Source organism: Manacus candei, unplaced genomic scaffold (genome assembly GCF_025592945.1).
Source record: "Manacus candei isolate 608988 ecotype Guabito, Panama unplaced genomic scaffold, ASM2559294v1 h1tg000007l, whole genome shotgun sequence".
Lineage (NCBI taxonomy): Eukaryota > Metazoa > Chordata > Aves > Passeriformes > Pipridae > Manacus > Manacus candei.
In genome coordinates this window covers 3,342,066-3,367,115 of record NW_026138055.1, presented here as the reverse complement: position 1 = coordinate 3,367,115, position 25,050 = coordinate 3,342,066, and the positions used below count along the sequence as shown (strand labels likewise).

General features: G+C 44.1%; 2 protein-coding genes across 2 annotated transcripts in view; one reads left to right on the top strand and one right to left on the bottom strand.

The window, feature by feature from the left end:
* EVA1A (eva-1 homolog A, regulator of programmed cell death) overlaps positions 1 to 5,784 on the bottom strand; it is a 213,481-nt gene extending 207,697 nt beyond the window's left edge. Inside the window, exon 1 of the mRNA XM_051810422.1 lies at positions 5,536 to 5,784. Within this exon, the coding sequence (XP_051666382.1) occupies positions 5,536 to 5,635 (100 nt within the window). The 5' untranslated portion in view covers positions 5,636 to 5,784. The remainder of the gene's footprint in view (positions 1 to 5,535) is intronic.
* Positions 5,785 to 19,128: 13,344 nt separating this feature from the next.
* On the top strand, positions 19,129 to 24,704 carry MRPL19 (mitochondrial ribosomal protein L19). Its single transcript, XM_051810746.1, has 6 exons — positions 19,129 to 19,216; positions 19,441 to 19,552; positions 21,878 to 21,996; positions 22,530 to 22,664; positions 23,438 to 23,619; positions 24,362 to 24,704. The coding sequence occupies exons 1-6, from the start codon at positions 19,159 to 19,161 to the stop codon at positions 24,575 to 24,577; spliced, it is 822 nt and encodes a 273-aa protein (XP_051666706.1). The 5' UTR covers positions 19,129 to 19,158; the 3' UTR covers positions 24,578 to 24,704.
* The last annotated feature ends 346 nt before the right edge of the window (positions 24,705 to 25,050 follow it).

The window sequence follows — 25,050 nt, the reverse complement described above, 5'->3', positions numbered from 1 at the left end:
CCACCAACAAAAAAAACCTCTTTGCACTTTCAAAGCCAAGAAGAGCCTCCAGGGAGAGATCCTGAAAGCTACCCAGGGCTCACCTGCAGGGTGTGGATGGGAGTTATCAGTATTCATCTGGCTGGATGCCAGATCAGCTCCCTTAAGCACTGTGCTGCTCACGTCCAGCTTGTGCCAAATATAATGTGAAGAACGTAAATATTAAAGCAGGCCTAAGGGGAGCAGCACTACCAGGGCTGTTTTTCCTTTGGCTGCATTCTCCTGTATCAAAACAGGTATGAGCTCCTAGCCAAGCTATTTCCATGCCTAGAAACCTAAATTTTTGGATTAGGTCCTTGCAGTGGAATCTCTGGTGTCTGCAAATGCCTGAGTTCACAGCACAACCCTTTCTGCAGTGGTGAAGGGACCTGTCTCCATCAACATGAAACTCATGGCAACCACAGAGATCTGCTGGCACTACCCTTCTGTGCCTGAAATTACAGGGCATTTCATAGAATCATAGAATCAACCAAGTTGGAAAGGACTTCTGAGATTATCAAGTCCAACCCTTGATCCACTACCACCGTGGTTACCAGACTATGGCACTAAGTGTCACATCCAGTCTCATCTTAAAAACCTCCAGAGACAGAGAATCCACCATTTCCCTGGGTAGCCCATTCCAATGCTTGATTACCCTCTCTGCAAAGACTATCTTCCTAATATCCAACCTAAACCTCCCCTGGTAGAGCTTAAGACCATGCCCTCTTATCTTACTGATAGTTGCCTGGGAGAAGAGACCAACCCCCACCTGGCTACAGCCTCCTTTCAGGGAGTTGTAAAGAGTGATGAGGTCTCCCCTGAGCCTCCTCTTCTCCAGGCTAAATAACCCCAGCTCCCTCAGCCTCTCCTCATAGGACTTGTGCTCAAGTCCCTTCACCAGCCTTGTTGCTCTTCTCTGGACCCGCTCCAGCCCCTCAATGTCCTTCCTGAACTGAGGGGCCCAGAACTGGACACAGCACTCCAGGTGTGGCCTCACCAGTGCTGAGTACAGGGGAAGAATCACTTCCCTGGTCCTGTTGGCCACACTGTTCCTGATCCAGGCCAGGATGCCATTGGCCTTCTTGGCCACCTGGGCACACTGCTGGCTCATGTTCAGCTTCCTGTCAATCCAAACTCCCAGGTCCCTTTCTGCCTGGCTGCTCCCCAGCCACTCTGTCCCCAGTCTGTAGTGCTGCAGGAGGTGTTGTTGTGGCCAAAGTGGAGGACCTGGCACTTGGCCTTGTTGAACCTCATCCTGTTGGAATCAGCCCGACTCTCCAGCCTATCCAGGTCCCTCTGCAGAGCCCTCCTGCCTTCCAGCTGATCGACACTCCCCCGCAGCTTAGTGTCATCTGCAAATTTGCTGATGGTGGACTCAATCCCCTCATCTAAATCATCAATAAAGATATTAAACAGGACTGGGCCCAACACTGATCCCTGGGGGACACCACTAGTGACCAGATGCCAACTGGATGCAGCACCATTCACCACCATTCTCTGGGCTCGGCCCTCCAACCACTTCTTAACCCAGCAGAGAGTGCCCCTGTCCAAGCTGTGGGCTGCCAGCTTTTTTGGGAGAATGCTGTGGGAGACAGTGTCAAAGGCTTTGCTGAAATCCAGTCCAATTCGAAGAAGGGGAAATTTATTGAGGAGAATTGGAGCACGACATCATAATCACATAATCCTAATTCCTTGCAGGTATGCAGCTGGAAGTTAAATGGTCACCTTGGCTGACAGCAGGCAAAGCAGAATTCAACATGTGTTGGCATGATTGAGCTTCAGAGACAGGAACATCATGGCTGGAGCAGAGACAGCACACAGGATATGAGCAATAGCTGTTGACTAAGCTGTCGACTTTCAACGCCTGCATTTAAAGTCAGCACCAAAGCCTAATTTTGGTCCCATTAGTCCCTCTAAGTAGCAAGGCCTGTACACTGCACACGGATCGCTGCTTCCCAGAGCCTACGCAGGGGAGCCGTGGCATAGCTTCCTCCAGCAAGGCAAGGACTTTGCTTTGTCTTGAACTCCCACTGCAAATAAAAAGGGGCTAAAACAGTTTTATTAACCAGCAGGGATTTCGGAGAGTTCATTGCTGGGACTTAGATCAGGACTAGAGGCTTCCAGTTAAAGTACAGGGATTCAAAACATCAGACTCTTACAGGACACCTCATCGTAGTAGTCCTCAAGTGTCACCTTGAACGTAAGGGGTAATCGACACATCAAGACACTGGGTTCTAAGCCTTCAAACAGTCCTGAGCAGAAGAACTGATCACAGAATGAGATTAGACCAAGAGCCCATTCTACAAGCAGCCACAGAGAAAAAGTCCAGGCCTTCTTAAGAAGTGGCTGCAAAGTGCCTGATAACTTCACTCTCTCCCTCAGGACCTGCTTCCTACCCCCACACTCCAATGCAAACATCAATGTTTAAAGAACTACTAAAGAAAACAACTTCAAAACTCTTCACATAGTTCAAATACTTCACTTAAAAGGAATTTGAATTCTTACATCTCAGATTGCACCAGTCCCCAGCAGGACACGCACTCATCATGTTCCCGTTGTAGCAGTTTGAGCTGTTCAAACAGGAGGGACGGAGCCACAGTAAGAGACCACGTGCTCAGGCAATGGAGATCCCCACCAACCCTGCCTGTGCTTTCCTGTGACAAACTCAGTTCATCACACCACAAGTTCATCATAAGGCACCTCTCAGGGTTCCTTGCTATGATCTACACAAAAATGAAAACCTCCTGCAGCCAAGGGACACACACCTTGAAGACCCAGCCAGTGGGAGAGTACTGGGAGCAGTGGGTGTGCAGTTCTTGGTAAGCCTTTTAGCGAGTCCTACTGCAGAGCTGCAGCATGAGAGTCAGGTCAGAGCTGCTTGTGATTTGCTTAGAGCTCAAGACTGGCTGTCCCTGAGCTTTCCAGGGCTGTATCCACACACTTTGTCTGGCCCAACACAACAAGGCCATGACCTATTACAAACAGCAGCACCTCCCTGATATTGCTGAGTCAAACCAAGCAGAGAAGCCAAAGAAGCTTTTCTGCTAAACAAGGTCTACAGGACTGAGTTAAAAAAAAAGCCATTCTTCTCCAAAGAGTGTCAGCTGCTCTCTCTGGACAGTACTGCTATTTATTTGCAAGCTGGAAGAGCCTTTACATCCCAATAAGCTGTGTCATCTCCCTGCAGCACAAAACTGCTGCAGAAACCTCTGTGGCATCACAGCAAGCCTTGCATTCCTCAGCAGCAATAACCAATACAAATCCATTCATCTCCTTGGGATGCAGAAAATTTACGTTTTGGATGCACCACCTCTAGGTGTGATGGCATATGGTAAAGCTATAAAGCTTCCCCAAACACATTCACCTGCTCAATTCCAGCCATGACAGAGAAGAACACAGAATATCCTGAAGTATGGAAAAGGCATATAAGAGGTTAGAAATCCCCCCCTTCCTTCCATTCCTCACGCCAGCTGACAATTCATATGTAGGGGTAACAGTGACAAACAAGCTGCTCCATGAGGTAGGTTTATCTGGGCCACTGCTCCTTCAGAGAGGCACGTGGTCCGTGCCCTCATGCACTGGAGGGACATAAATGGAGTATTTGGAAAATGTATTAGGGAAGTATGAGGTGTGATTTGGGAAATGCTGTACCCCATTCATCTTGTGACTACCCAGCTCCTGAACTTACAAAACTAAATTGGAGCTGCTATACACCGGGCACAGCCCTTTCCTGCAGCAAGCCATGTTTCCTGTCCTGCAAGGTACACTCAGTCCAACAAGACTGGGAACATTTCCCAAGCCTTCTAATCAGCAAACATAGCTTGGACCCGGCAGAAGGTTTCAACAGTTGTAGAAACTCGTGGAGATTGTGCTGTTGGAATTACAGACCCTGCTTCAGAGTACAGCCTCACCACACACATACACAGGGATTTAAGCCACCCCTTTTCTCCCAAAGTGTGACAGTACAGTTGGATGTTGCAAAAAACATTATTTTGGTATCTGCAACCTTCTTATCCATTTTTTAAAAGGACAGCATCTTCTCTGGACAGCACCACCAAAGCTTATTGAATTTCCTTCCATTGCTCTGGCTATGTTGTACAAACAATGTGAAGTACCATTGCCCTCGGACATCTGTACATGTTTTAATGCTTACTAATTTGGCCTGACTGGGAAAACTTTATCTGTATTTCAGAAGGATGAGTCCTTTCCCCATTGCAGCTTTAGCTCCTGTCGTTCCCACTCCATGAACCCCCTTCTCCATCAACTTGCTTGCAAGGAGGAGCATAGAGAAAGCCCAACACTGAGAAAAGGATAAAAGCACATTAGAAACAGGGAAATGCCTCAGTCCTTTACATTCAGAGCCAGACCTGCCCTGAAGGGGAGCCCCCAGGACTGATCTGTCTCCAAAGGAGACTGAATCACGGGCAAGCCAGCCCCCTTCAATTCACATTAAGACTTCAAGTTACTGTACATATTCTCCCCCCACTCCAGCACAAGCTTCTTCTTTCTAACACAAATCTCTCACAGCACACAGACACGTGTGCTCCCAGGCAGTGAACAGCAGTGCTGTGATGTGTTGAAACGCAAGTCCAGTGAGATTCAGCCCTTGCAAATGACACTTTTTCATCAGCAAATTATAATTGGCAGCTCTTATCTGCTACAAGAGTTTTGCAACACACCCCTAAAGAATATGCCAGACTAGTTCTTCACACTAAGACCCAAAATTAGAACTAATATCCTAAAAGCAAAGTGACCCTCACCAGGAATTCCCAAGCAAACTAATCAACGCTGTAGTTTTAAAACAAGCTCTGTTATATTTTCTCGGATCCACGTGCACATCCAGAGAGAACAGAAGCAGAAATGTAATTTTAAAGTGACTGACGCAGCTGTAGAGTTATAAAAGTCATATAGGACTCCAGACTTTCTCCTGTGCACAAATCAAAATAAAATTGTAGACCCAGAAATTATTAACAAAGGAGACACTTTTTCTCCTGTCTTAAGAAAACAGCAACTGAGAACATAATTCATTCTGTGCATGTAACATCTCCTTTATCTCAGCTCGGGGGGCTTTTGCAGCCATCAGGAGCTGTATGTTAAGAGAAGGGAATCTGGCCCGTTACAAAATAATTGGGGCTTGCTGTATTAGTTTTAATTTATGTCCTAGACCTTCATAGTCTCCTAATCCAGCTCTTTTCACTCCACTGAGAAAAACAGCACAAAACCTGCCACAAACTTTCACAAGAGTATTCCTTTCCTTGTTCCCAAAGTTACTCAGACTTACTCTGCTGAAATAGTTTTGCCAATTATTGAGAAACACTTTTGAGAAACGCTTTTAAGAAACTCAAAATCCTCTTACAGAAGACACTTTTCATCCACTTATTTTTAGAAGATTAAAATTACTCCCCACATAATTACCCCAGATCTGCTCACACCCCCTTTCCTTGAGCTGCTCCTGAGCGCTGGAATAAGAGCTCCTATCCACGAGCAGCACATGAAAGGATCGGCGTTTCTCCCTACCTGAGAAGTCTGCAGAAGTCTTAGCAAAGTTGCTGAAAGCTGTCAAGCACATGAGTCCCAGGAGGAAGATGGAGGTGGGAGACACGTCTGGGCAGCACATCCTCAAGTGTCCTCACGGCTTGTCTTCTTCCAGAGAAAAGGAAAGCGTTTTCTGCCCCAAGCCGGCACTCCTCATTGCCCGGAGAACAGTGTTAGTCCCACTACTTGGAAGGCTCGCAGCCAGCGGCGGGGAAGAAAAAGCACTCGACACACACACACTCACACACACACATGGAGTGAATGAATCCCGGCTGACGAATGAGACAGACCTACCTGAGCCCTGGCGGAGTTCCCAGGGTCCTAAAAGCCACCTCTTCGCCCAAATTTGCTGCAGACTGTTCCTGTGCAGCTGTCCGGAGGAGCTGCTGGGGGGGCAGTCGGGGTGGGGGTTGCCCGGGGGGGCTGGTTTGGAGAAGCCCGGTTGTGTTATTAGATTAGTTATCCGGGGATCTTGTCTGTGTTGCTAATAGACAGAAAGATGGGCAGAGTTTTCAAAGGAGGGAGCCCAAAACAAAACACCTGAATTCACATGGGTTTTTGGCATGACGGGTATTTGGACTGCTGCTGAAATCAGTGTGAGCAGTGGTGTCCTGCCAGACTGGGGACAGGACAATTGTTCTGTATCCCCTGTTGAGAGAGATCCTACAATGGAAGAGATTTTGCATAGGCCCGGGGATCAAACCCTCCTGGATCTCATTGCAGGACTGGGACTGGTATCAGCCACATATCCAAAAATCCTCCTTTCTTTTGACAGCAGACAGCCATGCCAGGTGCCCTTTATCCCACTGGACCCCTTTCCCCTCCATCAAAATCAACAGAGGGTTTTCACGCAGATCTAAAGCTGTGATTTTCCTAGAATCATAGAATGGTTTGGGTTGGAAGGGACCTTAAAGATCATCTTGTTCTAAGCCCCCTGCCATGGACAGGGACACTTCCCACTAGACCAGGTTGCTTCAAGCCCCATCCAGCCTGGTCTTAAGACTCAGAAGACTTGTCTCCTTCCATAGCAGCTACTTTACCTCCAACTAGCACAGCCTTAGATGCTCACTCAAGTACTTCTCACCCTGCAACGTTAAAAGAAGGCTCCAGCTCACCTGGAAGCACAACCAGCATTTGATCCTGCCTGATTTCCATCCATCTCTTGGCAGCATCAAGATGCTAATTTGTAAGAGCTGAGCTGAGCTCTGGGGACACTGTTCTCTGTGGGCACAGGAAGGAGGTCCTGGGCTTTGGTCGCCAGCATTAGCTGCAGCTCAGGCATAGGTTTGCATATAAACAGTGGGCATAGCCAACACATCCAGGCTAGAGCAGAAGCTGAGCATCAGTGCAGAGAGCAAGGGGCAGTTTTCACAGGCAAAGCCAACACCAGACATTCAGCAGCCTGTGTATACATATATCCAGACCCACAGAGCAGCACTGTGTGGGGCTGCCAGGGAAGGGCAGATGAAGCCAGGCACACACACAGCTGCTGAACAAAGCTGCAGCTTCTATCCAGCAAAAATAACCTCAGTGGAAACATCTGAGGAAAACCACAACTGGTTTTTACTCCTCTGTCCCGTTCATCCACATGGAATTAAGTGAAACTTTCCAAAAACATTGACCCTAGAGCTGAAAACAAGTGTAAGAAACTTCAGCCTGAAGGGCTCTGTTCTTTTTTCAAAGCTAAGTGCACTTGTAAAGAGTTTCTTATGCTGAAGTTTCTAACAATGTTTCAGCTGTTCTCAGATGAAAATCAGAGTGGCTGCCTGATTATATGTGAAAGACATTTTCAAGAGTGCTGCCATGAATACCAGAGCAATTTTTTCCACCAGAAATCTGTCCTGGGATGGTCTGTGTGCTAGAAGCCAACTCCAAGGGGAGCTGTAAGTCCTGTGGCCCTATTTGCTTTCTACCCATACAGCCACTTGCTCAAGTTCGAATCAGCCACACTGAGGATGAGGAAGGATAGTGTGGTAAAGCTGGAGTTTGAGTTCAGATCCTGTCCCTGACCACAGGAACAGGAGGCAGGTCTGGCCTGAATTGCCCCTAAGCAACCCTTTTTCCATCAACAGCTATTCACACACTGAGGGTTTACAGTGAAGGTGCAGATGAGTCTCCCTGAGGACAGTGGTGGCTCTGGGCTGAGCTGACAGCACAGTCATACCAACCCAGCAGGCTGCATACAATCTAGCCCCAGTCCCTTCTCTCTGCAGACAGTTCTGCCACCTTGCCTTTTTGCAGAGGGCTGCTTAAGCAAGATCAAAAACCAGAACTTCTACAGGCTACCTTACTCTTTGTTTCACCTGATACTTGAATCCCACATACTGGACCTCCCTGATCCATATTTATCCAGGGGTGACTTAAGTTTTAAAGAGAAAATACCAGGGTATTTGATTCTGAGCATCGATTTATAATTCTTGTCTCACCTACTTCTACTGTCCTTGCCCAGAGGAAGATTCACCACTGTTGCCTTATAAGCATGAGATAACCATACCCATTACCAGATTATCAGTCAAAGCTCCTTATCAGCAGGACAAAGAAACAATAGGACCCCTGGAAATTTATCAGCCTCTGGAAAAGAGAAGCACTATTTGCTGAAAAGAGCCCACCCTGTTAGCAGGTGTTGATTTTACTGATTAAAGGGTAATTAGGTTTGGCTGACTCAGTATATGGGGAGGAAAAAAAACTCTGGAGACAAAGGGTTTAAGGCTGAACATGGGCAGCTTGCTTGAGCAGCCCTTTAGGTTATTGCTAAAAGAGTCAAACCAGGGGGGAGAAAGTTTACATCAGTGTCCTATCCTGTGAGGGCTTTGTTTTTAAGCAAGTTTGTAAAGATGCCTTCTTCCAAAAGGAAAGAAGAAAGCAGCTCTTGCTAAAGAGAAAAAGAAAAAATAGATATACTGGCCTTTGAGAAACAGACAATTCAGTTAAAGCCCATCTCCATAATGCCCTTATTCCCTAGAGCATCTGGGAACATCAGCTGTGCGTTTCAAACGGAAAGAGGCCACCTGTCCCCACGGCAGCACAAACAAAAGATGGTCACTCTGTCATGGACAGTCTCATGGGGTAAACATGAATCAATGGGACACGAATATGGAACTTTATTTTTAGGAGTAACAGCCCTTGAAATCCACCCGTGCTTTCAAATATGTCTCTGGGGATAGGTAATAATGCATATAAAGGACCTTTTGGATCCCTTGTTCTTGAGGCCACCCAGAAGTGGGAATAGGCCAGTACTGATGCAGTTCAGCATTGCATCTTATCTTGGAGGAATGATTACTTAGTCCCTTTCCCTCCACAAACTGACTGTGGAGGAGTGTCTATAACTAAGTCTAGGATGCTTAACAACTGTACCTCAGTCCTCTTTTTGACTATGATACATAAGTGCATTTTTCTTTCTCCTCCCATAGTCCTCTCTTCTGGATCCTCTCCTTCTCCTGCTACAGATAAAACAGTAATATCTGAAACATGCAAGTAAATTCCCAAAGCACTTTAAAAGCAGTTAAGTTCAACTACAGCTGAGGAAACCAAGGCACTGAGAAGTGAATCAATTAGTCATTTAACTTTGTCACCCCAACCACACAGTTTATAAACGGCAATTGGTTTGGGTGATTCCCAGTTTAATCTCATATGTGCTGATCTCGTTTCCTTCTAGGGCTGATTTTTGGTAATGCTTTCCCATTTTTCACTGACCCTGCACCATTAACCTCTTTCTTGCAGACTAAACCATCAACAGCCTGAAGAAGGGCTGGTCAGTAGGAAAGCTGGACCAGGAATAGCTTTCAGCTAGAGAACCATATGTAGGATTGAAGCTCTCTTTCTTTACACAGCCACAAGCAGGTTTATTAGTACAAATTTGCTAGGACTAGTCTTGCTTTTGAACCCTAGTAACATTACTCACTTCTTACTGTGTTTTCCATAAGGTCTCAAAGCACTCTCGAAAAGACCACTGTTGCATTCTGCCATTTCACACATGGGCAAAGCACAGTCATGTTTGAGGTCACTACTTTTTCAGTGTCAGCCAGGGGAAACTGTCAGAGATAAGAAAATATTAAATACTTTTTATCTTAAAGTCCAGCTAGAGCTCTTTCCACTTGGCCACATTGCCTCCTGTAAAAGAATATAAATTAATAGCAAACTATATGTGCATTTATAGCTACAAAAATATATGTAAACTGGGTGGTCAGAGCTTCAATGTAAAACAGCAAAGCTTCCCTGCAGAGGACAGCTTTTTGTTCTCCTTTTTTTTAATCTTTCCCCTAAGAGTGTCTTATGGAAACAGATGGGGTTACTCATGGAAGTAAGAGTTGTTTGCTTTCAATTTGAAGGCAGAGGACTTCACATAATGCAGTTTTGCAATACAACACCGAGTACTCACAAGTAAAATCCTCCTCTCTCTCCATATTCAACGTTAAACAACAGCTGTGCAGAATATTCAAACTGAAAGGCCTTTGAAGTTTTCACACTTTGTGTCACTCAATCACTTCAGTTTGCAAAACGAATATAAAACCTGTGGGACTCTGCTCCATACTGGGACAGGTTTGGAGAGGGAGTGTTGCTTTAACAGAATTCCATGTAGAACAAAAGTCCCAAGTGATGCACTCATCTCACTAAAACATGGGGAAACATTGAACAGAGTGGTGCAAAACTTTCCAATGCATGGAAATGTCAAAAATAAAATATTTGGAGACTACAAAGTGGTCCACAACAAAGCCGAAAACTTTCTCCTCGTATCTGCACCAAAAATTGATGTTAAAATTTCTCTCAGCTGAAATTCTCTTTAGTATAATGGTTCCATGTTCTGTGTTAGAGGATACTGCACAGTCTGATGATTTATCTAATACCAGCATATCTGATTGGGTTTAGTTGGTGCCTTGTGCACAGGATGTTCTTGGGCTAATCACTGTACTAGAACTACAGGAATTTGGACTCATCTTCAATCTTCATCTTTGTACTACACTGCAAGTCACATAAGGATTTAGAGTCAGGGATTTCAAAGATCAGACTTCCTCAGATGTGAATTGGATCTCTCCTTTTCCCTGTGTTTCATTTGTTCTGCTTGCTTGGATGTTGTTCCCTGAGATTTTTTCTATGTGGACATGCAGCACCAGCTGAGACACTAAAGTTCATGGAGACCTTCAGGACTTGCACTGTCATCTTATATCTGTAATGTGAAACTATTCTCCACTTGACCCGACTCACTAGTCCTTTCCTAAAAGTTTTCCTGGGTAGAGTTCTACATTAATTGGATAGAAACTTGGAATCATCTCAACACTCACACTTAATATGATACCACAGGCACTTATTCCAAACCTCAGGGGAACTCTGGACTCCACCTTGAAGACATGCAAAGTGCAGTAGCACGAAGGACAACAAAAAAGCACTTAGCAGTCCCCCAGACCCTTCTGTACCTCCTGGGCACACATCCTGCACCCAATCACAGCCCATCCTTACTGCAGCCATTGTTATAACTTGCACTAGAAAAGCCATTTTTGTTGCCAGAGACCTTTCCCACAAAACTGATTGTTTCCAAGCATTATCATGAAGCCTTTGCATAAAATCCACATCTACAGTAATAGGCTAAACCAAGCAAGGGTCTGGACACAGGCACTGCCACTCACTTGTTGGATTAGTCCTTGTTATACTTTCAACAAAGGCCACCTGGCATCCAGACAATTTCTGAGCATGGTTTGGGAGTTGGCAGGGACTTTGGCCATTCCCAACAGGCAGAAAGGAACCCAGCTTTGGAGTTTGATAGCATGAACACAACCAGATGATGGATTCTAAAAGAGCCACCAGTGTTTCAGAAGTTTTTAATAGCTTTGGTGAAAACACAGTGGCACAGGCTAAGAACTGAATAAATAACCCCAGACCCAGGACAGACTGTCTGCCAGTGCTACAGGCAAGCCTGATTAGACCTTCCCAGGAATGACAGTCCAGACTACAGCACAGCTACAGCCCAAGCTCAGACAGATCAGCTTTCACCTCAGGCTTATCATTGCCTGGGACACAGGGTATTTCCCTGACATTTGTACAGACAGCAAATTACACAAAAACCTCTGGCTCACAGATCACAAACTGGTAAAAAATCAAAGGCAACCAGAGGAAATACTTTTCTGATGAATGGATAAAATTAATCCCAAGTATAATTTCACTGGCATCAGTGCAAATTCAACAATGCACTGTCTGCCATTTGCAAGAACAGGTTTGTGTTCTCCTTTCACATGTGCTTAAACATACATTTTCCTTTTGCTTTCTAAGTATTTTCCATCTGAAAGGACTGTTTCAAGACTAACCATATGCTTTCACGTGCATTTGAGTACTCAGGACAACAATATCACCAGATTATTTTTTTTTACAATGATCTCAAGAGACTATCCAGTGACAGAGTCCAGGTGTGCTGGGCATTGCACACGGCTCTGGAACTGTGTCATCTAAAACAGCCCAAGGAGCTTACAATGGCATTGAAGTTTAAGCCATCCAACCTTTGCACTCTGTAGCCACAACACTATCATTAGGGAACTCCAGTTAACTTGCTTCTAGGGCAAGAGATGCTTCTCTCTGCAGGAAGCTCATACTGGAATTACTGCATTCATTGTCTCTGGTTCACATATCACTGATACCTAATGTGGTAACGCTACCTACCAGACCAGCTACAAAGAATGCAGAGGAAGGAAGGAAGGAAACTATACAATGACCTACAAGAGATTTACAAATGTCAGAGTTCACCAGGCCAGACAGTGTCTGGACTGGCAGCAGTGTTCTGTGCAGAGCTCTGTGTGTCATTAGCTTAGTGGTTGCATGCAACAGGGAACTACATAAGAGTAGTATAAAAAGTGGCTTTTCTACACACAAGTAACTTGCCTCAGAAACAGCAGAAGTAAAAAGGGACTAGAGCCCACTTACATTCCAACACCTTTTCAATTTTTGCTGGACTACCCCTTTGTGAAGATTGACAAGCCAGTAACACCCTCCCAGCCTTTCCCTGCCCACCAGTCTGATGCCTGTGCTCTGCCCTTCCTGCAGTTGTCCCCTGGGTGCTGTTTCATGGACAGCCTTCCCCTGGTCATTCCCAACCTCAGATGTTGTTGCTCATGGACAATCTTTACTAGTTATTACTACCTGAGGATAATTTCTTGCTTCACTTGCCAACCCCATCGTGGACATACATAACTAGCCAAACCCCCTTCTCCTTTTCTGCAGTGGCAGGTAAAATAATTTATTTTCATTTCCCTGAATCTACCCTGACACAGCACACCAGCTCGCTTCCACATAACCTCCCTCTGCAAAACAAACCTTCTGACATTAGAGGAAAAGCATCTTTGTTCATTATAAGGAGTCTCAGTCCTAAGTGCTCATTTGACACAGTTTGGTCTCCACCAAAAGAAGACTACCACAAATGGTGCTGTGAACAACCAGGAGAGATGAGGGCTTCTTCAGCTGGTTTAGGAAGCCAGTGTCCAGAGCTGCTGCTGCTTCAAGGGAGGAAGAGGCAGAGACATGAAGTTGTAAAGCCCAGTTTTCAGGTAAAAGCCTTGCTGTGAGTCCAGGGGAAGCTGAGTGAGACATAAAACAAAGGACCAGTTTCTCTCTCCCACCTATCTTCACACAAGAATATTGCAAACAGCTGAACCAGTGCACTGGAAAATAATGTTATGATTTCTAAAGGGGTTTTGCAAAACAAAGGATATTGGATCACATTTTCTTTTCAGTTCAGTCACTATTCATACAGTAATGAAGAGCAGAAGTTGGTTTGCTTTGTTAAAAATAATGAGAAGCCATGACTTTAAACAATTTGATCATAAATTCTTATGTTGCTTTTCCTCTTGCACAAGGAGATTGAGATAGTAGGTATAATTTACTGTGACAAACCACTAGCATTAATGCATTAATCAAGAAAAACAAATGGTCCCCCTTTGAAATCTCCTGCCCACCTAGAGAGAGTAATGGAGTTATAAATGGAGAAAGAACAAATATTGACTCTATGAAATGTAAAGGTTCCTGGGAGTTCACCCATCAGTCTTTAGATTACATTTACCTTTCAAGATGAATGGGATTTCTTTTATAATACATTTGGATCATTATTTTTTTTTAGCATCTTGGGAAACACGATGGGGACATCAGTGATCTCTAGGTTCTCAAGATATTCCATACTATTTCCGAAGGACAGTACCTCCAATTTCTGGAATGATGTAGATGCTCCCAACCCAAGAAATGTTTCTTAGTTTGAGATAAGTACTCAATGAGCTGCCTGCACTAGTCAATGAGTTATTTTTTTGATGGTATTTCTAGTGGAGCTTTCTATAAGATGGCTCCAGAGCTCACCCTCCATCACTCAGACTATAGAAACTCAGGGACAAAGACACCCCTTGGCATCTGGACCCATACAGGACTCAAGAGGACTCAAAAATTTACTGCCTAAGGGAAAGGCCTCCGGCACCATTTACTGAACTTAATCTTACTTTGTCACGCACTCTTCATAACTTTTCAAAATCATAATATCTGTCTCATTTAGCCTCCAAAGTCTTCCACACAGATTATTGGATTATTGGATTCATTTCGACTCCTCAATTCAACTTCTCTTAAAAATGTCTTATTAAATCAGAAAATTAGGAGAATTGAGGGTTTCATAATTGTTGAGATCAGCCAGTGTTGTTGTCCCTTCTGTAACCTGTAAGGGTGCCAGGCATCCCACAGGGAACTCAGTACTGAGCAGAGACATAATTAAGAGCAAAAATCCCAAGAAAAACTACAAAGCCAGTTACAACTTAAATTCTCAATGATCTGAAAACACCACAGATTCCAAGAGGAATTTAAAGACACTTCTGACTCTGGACACAGCGCCAGTGTCTACCAAGGCACTGGCAAAGCTTCCAACAGACCATTTCACATTTCATATATCCCCTGCACCCTGATAGAAATCATTGGCACCTGTTGTTTTTCTTCTCCCATAAAGGTTATAAAATAACAATTTACCCTTCAGGGCTGGAACACAACAAAGGAAAAAGGAAATGGAAGAACATAGGTGTGCATGAACACAGTGGTGATGTACCATGGAAGCTGTGCCCATTGCCTGGAGCCCTCCAGGAGCTTCCGACTCAGGGGAGCAGATGTGACCACTTTTCCAGCAACTGCACGGGAAGCAGAGAACATGCAGTTGGCCTGGCAGGGTTAACTGTGCGTGGCTCCAACAGGATGTATGCTTGAAAACAACCGAGGCCTGGGGGTGTTTGGACGTAATGAGTGGAAGATTTTCCAGCTCATCGCTTTTCCAAGCTCAGTGCTGAGATGCTGTGTCTGAAGAACAGTTCTCTCTCTCCTCTTTGCTTGCTCTACAGTAAAGTAAAAAATGTAATTGTGGATGCTTGATGACCACCTTAATGAACAGCTGTTCTAGCCAGAAGGGTCTGGCACCTTACGTTATTTTAAGAAACCTTTTGGAATTTTTCTAATTATTTTCAGCAAGGTGAACTCACCTTCAGTTAACTAATGACTCATGTCTCATTAAAGGAAAGCTTCCAGAAAGACTAGAGCTGCCATCAGATTTTTTAAATGTTCTAATAATATCCACTATACTGAAAACTTTCTGTAGTTGTTTATGGAGCTGCTTTGATATCTGGGATAAACAGGACACAGAGGAATCCAGGCATTGCCCAGTGTCCATGCTGACAGCTTGAAGGATTCAGATACCCCCGGACAGTCTGAAAGGAGCTACATCTGCTCCACCAGCCACTGGTAAGGCTACAGAAACCACAAATGACTTGACAGTTGTTCAGCAAAGAGCACAGTTTAGGTAAGACAAGAGCATACTCTGGGCTGACGTCTCAAGAATACATCACCATGCAAGCCATGGACCTACTCCATACCATGGAATCTGTCCTCGTCCTTCCAGCTGGGCCTCTTTTCCACCACTGGAAAAGCAACTCAGAAGTGTGGGATAACAGCCCAGCATCTCCTAGTAGTAAGGGTCCACTGAATGTTGGAGGGGATTAACCTACACACATTTTGCTCCCACTCTGACATTTGGATGACACCTCTGTGAGCAGGGATGATTTCCGGGCCCCATACCTGGTGTTACAACTGTACAAACCAATGAAACACAGATGAGAAAGCCAGAGATGCATTTGTGCCACACTGTTGCATAAATGTCAGGGGAAGCAGTTTCACTTCTGAGGTAACAATTGCCAAAGTAAATGAATTAAAAATTAATTACTGAAAGCAATGTTTCCACTTTCAAATCCAACCGAGACCAAACTGTGCCAAGCCTTGAGGTCTGTATTGAGCCAGTGCTCGTTCCCATTCATGAGATAGATGACCACAAGTTTTCTGCACGCACCACAGAACACGGGGTGGGGAGGCCCTCCATGAGCCAGTCCCATTTCTTTTGTAACCCAGGGACATCCAGCTGCTTCTTCTCAACCCTGAATGGACAACAAACCACATCTTCAGAGCAGCTCAGCCCCTTGTAGACATCTCTTTCTGTTTAGAGACACAATAACAATAACAGCGGGTGTTGCCACCTTTTGCTGTGTTTCCCATAAAAAGACATCCAAGTTCCCTCAGGCAACATAAAAACTCGCTCCCTGCTTCACACCCCCTGATACACCACAAACAGATGTGTTGGGGTTGTTGTAATGTGGCCTCAGGTGTTTAGAAAAAGTCTCAGGGATTTCGGTCTGAAATGCAGATTTTTCAGAAGGTAATCCTGACAACCCTGATTCTGGTGCTGCAGATACTGGTGCTAGGACCGAAGCATTGTATCCCTGGCCTCATGGGGACATAAGCAGCTTAAATCCAGACAGCATGTGCTAGATGCAGGTAGGCAGCTCATGTGAGGAAGCAGTCTGCCAGTGGTCACACAAACCAGAGTAAGAGCCCTGCCCCAATGCTGCTAACAAGTTTTGGAGTTTCTTAATTCACATTTGGTGTTATACAAACCCAGATGTGTCCTAAACATCAAGTAGCTGTCTCTAAACTCGTTCTGAGCTAGCACCAGTACAACCTGTTGGGCATCTCCACATCAGAAAGGTGTACCACTTCCCTATTTGGCCAAAAGGAGAAGGTCTATTCTTTGGACTTTGCTTACAACAAAGTGGAGTTAAAGCACAGAAAACAAGAAAATTAATGTCTCAGAGTCACAAAGAAAGGGTGGAGCAAAATGCAAGCTCTCCTTCATCCTTAAACATCGGCCTTTTTTCCTCTGCCGAGCAGGACCATCGTTCAATTAAATCTTTAGCAAGGAAGTGTGAAGAGGGATCAGTTATACTGCTGACTTGAGAGAGAATCTGTTGTCTTTATTGATACAATTGTAGGACACAAACCTCAGAAGAGGGAGACAGGTCACTGATATGCTGATGCCAAAAGAGATTTGGTTTTGAAATATGCTGGAGGTGGGAGCATATCCAGCTGCATAACTGAGTCAACTCAACCTCTCATTGCAATGTTGTGGCCAAAAGGCCTTACCTCAGCACCAGATAGAAACACAGCTGGAAACTGTGAGCTGTCATATCTCTGTGTTTGAGGTGACTGTGAGCTCTGCTGAACGACCATGTTCAGTCTTAAAACAAACAGCTCAAGGAAGATATTGAAATAATGGAAGAGACTTCAAAGACAGTAACATGAAGGACAACATTTAGATAAGATCTTGTCGCCATCCTACTTCCATAGATGAGAGATGATCAAACTAAGCACTATTTTCTACCTCTCTGGGTTTTCTTCCCAAAGAAACTCAGATGCTCAGACTCAGGGAATTGCAGTGCATTTTGGGAGCAACAAAAAAGAGCTGCACAGCATCCCTACTTTGATGCATAGCTGCCTAGACACTGAAGAAACACAACTTTAGTGTTCTCCATAGGATGTCCCAGAGTAGATTTGTCCAAAACTTCTTACCAAAAGAACTTAAAGAGTGACTTGAACTACACTACATCAGAAAAAGACACACATTTAATCATAGGAAGCTGCAATTCATGCTGGGCAAGCAATGCCAAATAAATTTTGTATAGTAGTAGTAAGGAACCAGACATGAGCTTCCCCAGAATCTGACAGGGTGGACTAGAAATACGCTCAACTCAGCAAGAATTAGTTCAGAGAAGTCCCAAAGTCTGTTTAATCTTTGTTAGATCCCCTGAGAACAGCGATGCCTTTAATTTGTGAATCCCACCCTATTCCTAGAAGCATTTTATGGAAGTGATTAACTCATGTGATCATAAAGTGATGTCTATTTTCACAGATTTTGTTATATAAGTAATAACCTATATAACCTGCACTTGTGCACCTTAAAAATGAAAAGCCAGGGTGTACCTGACTGGTTTGCCAAGCAAGTCGTCCGTGTCTTGGTACCAGGATACCTCAGTAACCCACACAGGAATTAGGCACAGGGTGCAGGGGCAAGGTTCTGGGCCCTATGAGGCACCTCAAAAGTACTAAGGTTCACTTGGGAAGTGAGGGACAGAAATTAAAAAAAAAAAATAAATCTTGAAAAGGAATCTTTGCTCCAAGTGATGTGCTCAGTGTTGGTGGAGATTTTTTTGTATTTTAAAGGTCAGAGTGCCCTCTTCTGTCCCATCCATGTCCTGATTATTAACTCCTGTGTTAAATCAGATTATAGAGAAAAACTGTGACTTCTGTTCTGCACACTTTATCATCTTCTCTAGCACAGTTGAGATACCAAACAGCCGATCACAAACTGAGAAATAACTCCTGTTCATTTGAGGGCTTGGCAATCAGCTCCTACCAATAAAAGGGGCTAGGGGAACATCACAGGCAACATGATTGATCTAATTAGTTTATGAGTTCAGGCATATTTTGAAGTGAATCTCTGCAAAGTTTAAACAGTGGCCCACACTCTACATTTAAACTTCACCTTTCTCTGCCTGTCTAGCTGCTAATTGAATCCAAACTGATGACTGAGGAAATCTGACTGACACAAACATGTTAAAAATAGCTCAACAGTGCCCATGCATATAATAATTTCTAAAATAATCTTGGTGAAAGCACTGGGACTGCAGTTTATCTGAATTACAGATGGAGCTAACAATGGCCTGGAAAAAAATTTTTAGCTCGGCGTTTCTGTCATGAAAGTGTGTTTCTGGAAAATACATCATCACTTTCATGCCGCAAAGCCAGAATTAATGAATTATGTGGTGGATCCCTGTGATGTCTGTGATGTCCAAGGAGTTACTGCAACTGTGGCTGGGCTGTGCTCCCACACTCACTGATGAGCTCCAGATCTGCATCCCAGTGACACAGCACCTCCATGGGGGATGGGGGTGAAAGGAACCGCTTTGTTTCGTTTCATTTTTGAATAATAGAGTGTTTTGAGTTGGAAGGGACCTTAAAGATTACCAAATCGTAATTCCCCTGCCATGGGCAGAGACACCTTCCACTAGACCAGGTTGCTGAGAGCCCCATCTAGCCTGGCCTTGAACACTTCCAGGGATGGGGCAGCCACAGCTTCTCTGGGCAACCTGCACCAGGGCCTCACCGCCCTCACAAGGAGGAATTTCACCCCATCATCCAACCTAATTTAATCTTCAATTTGGCACCGCCCCGTGAGGGGGTGCTTTGTTCCTCCGCGCTCGCCGTAGCGGACGCGCCGCAGCCGCCATGGCGGCCGCCTGTGGGAGGCTGGGGCCGAGGGGCATCGCCATCGCCCTGCCCGCCCGTGAGCACCGCTCGGCCCCTCGGACCTCATCCCTCACCCCTCCCGAGCATCCCCCCCTGCCCGCAGCCCTCTTCATGCCCGGCCCTGGCCCACAGACCGGGGGCGAGAGGGGGTGTCCTTGTGGCGGGATGCCCGCTCCCTCTTTTGGAGGGCAGGGGGGTTGGATCAGCTTGAAATCACGGGGATTATATTTATTTCGTTTATTTATTTTATTTATTTTACAGGGTGTTTTTCCCTCTCGGGGTGTCGAGCGAGCGGCGATGGGAAGCCAGCGAAGTTCCAGCCGCCGCCGAAGCCCGTCATTATTGACAAGCAGAAGCAGAGGGCGGAGAGGAGGTAGGGAAGGAGAGGTGTCTGTGTGTCCCAGAGGAGACAGGGAAGGTGGGGTGTCTGTGTGTCCCAGAGGAGACAGGGAAGGTGGGGTGTCTGTGTGTCCCAGAGGAGACAGGGAAGGTGGGGTGTCTGTGTGTCCCAGAGGAGACAGGGAAGGTGGGGTGTCTGTGTGTCCCAGAGGAGACAGGGAAGGTGGGGTGTCTGTGTGTCCCAGAGGAGACAGGGAAGGTGGGGTGTCTGTGTGTCCCAGAGGAGACAGGGAAGGAGAGGTGTCTGTGTGTCCCAGAGGAGACAGGGAAGGAGAGGTGTCTGTGTGTCCCAGAGGAGACAGGGAAGGTGGGGTGTCTGTGTGTCCCAGAGGAGGTAGGGAAGGCAGTCTGTCCCTGTGCCCACCCCGGGCTTGTGTCCAGGTCTGCTGTGGGCTGGTCATTGTGTGAGCACTTACTGAAAGAGCCAAGGCGTTATTACACAAAATAGAAGAAAGAAAAAAAAAGAAAAAAACATATAATTTGTAATGTTCTAGCAAAGATCATTTGTGTTGAAATATGCTTAGAACACCTTAAAATGCTGTGTTCTGGAGTTCCTGAAAGCAGTGAAACGTGAAAAAAAGTGTACAGCAGTAAACACTTTTGCAGATTTGGGGTTAACATGTGATGTTCTCTCTGCTAAAAGTGTGTCTTTCATGTGCCACTGGGTGACAGGGACATGTGTCCTGTGTCTGCCTTTGCCTCAGACCTTGAGATCAGTTGTGAGCACATGCTTTACTGTTTGTAAAGTGGAACTGATGTCAGCAGTGGTGAAATCCTTGTGAGGTGTCTCATTCTGGGTATTTTTGATATCACCTCAACCCATTTCATAGAATCACAGAATGATTTGGGCTGGAAGGGACCATAAAGATCATCTCATTCCAACCCCCCTGCCATGGGCAGGGACACTTTTCCCTTGACCAGGTTGCTCAGAGCTCCATCCAACCTGGCCTTGAACATTTCCAGGGATGGGGCATCCACAGCCTCCCTGGGTTTTAAACCCAATTTGCATTGCTTTAAATGGTGCCCTGTGTCTGGAAAGAGAGTGGTAGTACTGTTCATCTTCCTTTCCAAAAAAACACCCACCAAACCCATAGCATGTAGGCAGCCCAGGAAGGGGAAAGGTATTAAAAATCAGGTTATAAAAATGCCCCTCTGTCTTCAGATGGAAAGATCTTTTAAGAAGCAATGAGTCTACATGGCTGTTCTAAAAAGTGCAGTCTGTGATGTGGCAGCTGAGTAGAACAGGGGCTACATCATTTAAATGACATTTTAGTCTTCTGAGATGGTGTAACTTTGGAGACCATGAGTAGGTTTGTAGTTGTTTATTTTCTGTGTGGCTGCCTATGGGCAGCAGCAGAACCTCTGTGCTGCCACACACGTTCCCTGTGCTCCCCCCACAGCCCCTGTAAGGTTTGTAAAGCAGGTTTGCATTTATTCTCCTTCTCTGTGTTGAGCACTTCTCTCCTGACCAGATCCAAGACTTTTAAGTCACATCTGTCCTAGTGAATTAAACAAGTCCACCTTCTTCCTTGAGCTCTGAGGCCAAGTGGTCACTGGAGTGGCCACATCCAAATGGTCTGTTGGAAGTGGTCCTCAGCCCAAGCCAGTCCATGTCAGGAAGTGTTGCCTTCAACTCAGCAGTCAGATAATTGAGGTCCAGGCCATGTGGGAATTCCTGGGCATGATTTAGTTTTTTGGAGCAGAAAATAGTTTTACGAGTCCCTTTAAGCTTCTCTAACACAAAAGGACATTTATGTCATGTCTCCTATAGAATCAATTTGTGAAAACTGTAATAGAGTGTAAATAGATTGAGAACTGTAATACATTGTTCCATATCTATTACTATAAAGTCAACAAATAGTAAGTGTTCTGTCATGTGGACTGCAATTAAATGATGAAATAACCTGTTCCTCAGCTGTGGCAGCAGTAAATGAACTGTCCTCTTTCAGTCAATATCAAGCTCCTCCAATATCAACATGTATTACTGGTTTTGGAAAAAATCTGTTTAAAAGAACAAAGCGACAACAAAAACAAAACAAGAAGCCCCAAAAGCTCCAAAACAATAAAGCCCCACCAAAAAAAAAAAACCAAAAAAACACAAAAAACCCACCTTTTGGATAACAAAAAACAGTAATAAAATAAAATTGGTGATTTCATGAACTGCAGTTCATATCTCTGAAAAGGCAGCTGGTGGTGGTTAACCAGCTGGTAATTTTTAGACCAAATACTTGGACTTCTCTACTACTTTTTATGCAAATGCTTTTGTTTCATACTTTTAAAAGTTTGGCTGTTCCTACAGGTTCCTGAGCCCTGAATTTATACCTCCCAGAGGGAGGACAGATCCTCTTAAATACTATATGGAAAGAAAGGACATGATACAGAGAAGAAAAGTCTTCAACATCCCAGAGTTCTATGTTGGTCAGTAACAGCACTAAAACTTTCATAATTCTGTCAGTATTTTACATTCTGTGGCGTGTTAAAAAGTGTGATCAGATTTAGAATAAAATAAAACATCAGTGTCACATGTTAGAACAACTAGTATGTGTTTTATACATAGTACTTTGTATTTTAATCTCATATTTACATCCAGATTCATTAAAAGTATAATCCTAATGTGTTACCTTAAGTGGTTTTTTTTTCAATCCTGGCACTTGAACAAATGGTTTACCAGTAAAGCTCAGGAAAGGAAAATACATTAAAAGTATTTTATTCAATTTGGATAGTGAAGAGTAAAAAATAAAGATGAAGAAGGTTTGTAGTTAATCTACAGTATCACTTTAATATATATTCATATTTTCATTCAGGTCATGTTAGAAGTTTGTTCTGTTTCTGTCAGTTTTGATGGAAAACAAAGTATTTTCCCAATGTGCCTAAATATGTACACTTTGTCTGACACTTCCCACATTTATTGACTTGGACAGCCTGTTTATTTTAACTCCTTTTTTTGGCAGGCAGTGTGCTTGCTGTGACCACTGCAGATCCATATGCCAATAACAAATCCAACCGGTTTGTTGGCATCTGCATCCAAAGAGGAGGGAAAGGACTCGGAGCTACGTTTGTCCTTCGGAATGTCATAGAAGACCAAGGTGGGGCTCTAACTGTGGTAATTATGGTACAGGTGTTAAGCAAAAAATGTGTAAGTTGTAGAAATTTAGTCTGTGGGGAGGATGACAGCAGGCTGAAGTAAAATTGTGAGTCTGCCCATTAGGGTATCCTGCAAGCCTGAAACTCCATACACAGAAATGTTAATGTGCTCGGTATTTGAAGGCATGGAACTGCTTAGTAATTTTTTTGTCTCTGTACTTGGTGGTTTTTAGACATTCCATGATGACTGTGCTTATGTCTGAGCCTGAGCCGTCTGTTGCTAGCCACATAAATACCAGCCCAGTTTGAGCACATGAACTGGGGATGTGTGTGTGAACTGTTTAACAAGCAACAGATTAGCAGAGTTTTATCATAGGATCATATTCTTGTTTATGACAAAATTAGGGGCAATTAAATAGTGAGGTTCTGAGAGCAAATACAAAAGGGGTGGGTATCTTTTCATATACACTGATGTGAACAACAACATCCATAGTAAGCAAAAGGGAGTGAAGTTTAAAAGCCAAGCTCATCTTCTTTAAACTCAAGTCATGCAATGTCTTCCAAGCCATCCTATTATTAAAGGCTTGACTTTCAAAGAAACCTGCAGTTGCCTGTGCAGACACAGTGCAGTGACGTGCACACAGCACTGTAGTTCTCTAAGAAGTAAAAAGCAGTTCTGCAATGATACAGGAATGTGTAGCACTAAAGAAATACTAATTTGGTGTTAGTATTTCTAATGAATTTGGTTCATTAAACCTGACTTTCCCTCTCTAAGGTGTTGAGATATGTTATGAACTGTACAGTCCTCGGATCCAGGCCATCGAAGTGCTGAAGCTGGAAAAGAGGCTGGATGACAACCTGATGTACCTGCGAGATGCCCTCCCCGAATACAGTACTTTTGATGTGAATATGAAACCTGTGTCTCGTTTGGACCATGAAGAAATTCCTGTAAACAAGGTAGGAGCCACTTGTTTCAGAGAGGGGAAGCAGAGGATTATTTAGGTAACTTCCATATCTGACTGTATCAGCTCTTTGCTACATTAGTTACCAGGGTGACAAAACTAGATGAAATCAGGCAAGTCTTTGTACCATTTCTATAGCGAAAGAATGTTGAGAATGTAAACACCGACTATCCTCAGTAGTTAAATTTGAAGACATGCAAGGAGTAGCAGCCTCCACCTGCCTCTGTAGAACTCTGTGCAGAGGGGATGGCTTTTCTTACAGAAATGTCATTGTTAATGGGATTGTTTAAGAGTGGTTGGTGTCAGGAAACACCAAGGTAAGATGGGTGACTCACCTAAAATCTGCATCTCAGACAAGATCCAGAAACCAGCAGACACTGTTAGAGTGTTGTGTAGGAACTCAATAACTTTCCCTATCACACTACTTTTATTTTTCCTTAATAAGGAACAAAACTACAAAAGATGAGTTCACTTTATGTTTCAGTTATGGACTGTGTAATAAATTGAGACTGTGTTAATTAAAAATTTTCACAAGATGCTGTGACAACAACATGGACAAAAAAATTCCTTTTCTCCTAACAGTGTAAAGTAGTAGTTCCTTAACACACTGACAGATTGGTCAATTTTCTCTTACTTTTCTTCTGTTAGAGCAGCAGTTGTCTCACCTTTTGCTAAGCTCACAATCAAAAATCCAATTACTTAATACCTTTTTTTTATTTCTTAATCCTTCATTTTAGCTGCAGGTACGAATGAAACCTAAACCATGGTCAAAACGGTGGGAAAGACCAAAATACAATATAAAAGGAATAAAGTTTGAGCTACCTGAAAGCAAAATGAAAGAAGCACAGAAGTGGAGCCAGCCATGGCTGGAGTTTGATATGCTGCGAGAATACGATACTTCAAAAATAGAGGAAAAAATTTGGAAAGAAGTGAATGAAGGACTTAAAAAATAATACTGCTTTTCACAGTCTAGGAATTACTGAGAAAATTAATATTTTTAATTTACTGTGTGGATGAGCAGTTGCCAAGTTTTGTATATACATAGGCAAAGCAAACAATAAAGTTAACCTTTCCAGAAGATTTTAGTGTGCAGACTTTTGTGACTCAAGTGTCCACTGCCTTCCCAATGCTCACAAGTCATTACAAGGAATATTTTTTCCAGAAACAAACATCTACAGAGCTAAATTGTGATAGAACAATTAATTACATTTTTGCAATAGCACAAGGCTTGTGCTAGAGACAAGCTGGGATGAGACAAAGGAAAACAAGAGAAAAGCAATGAGATCATCAGCTTGTGGTGATTGCTGATCAGCAGTTGCATTTTTGTTGCCATTCTGAGAGGAAAAGCAACAGAAATTCATTATTAGAAAGCAGGATTTGCAACATAACTCCCAAAGGTAATGAGGGTTAGTGGAGCCTGAGGGTT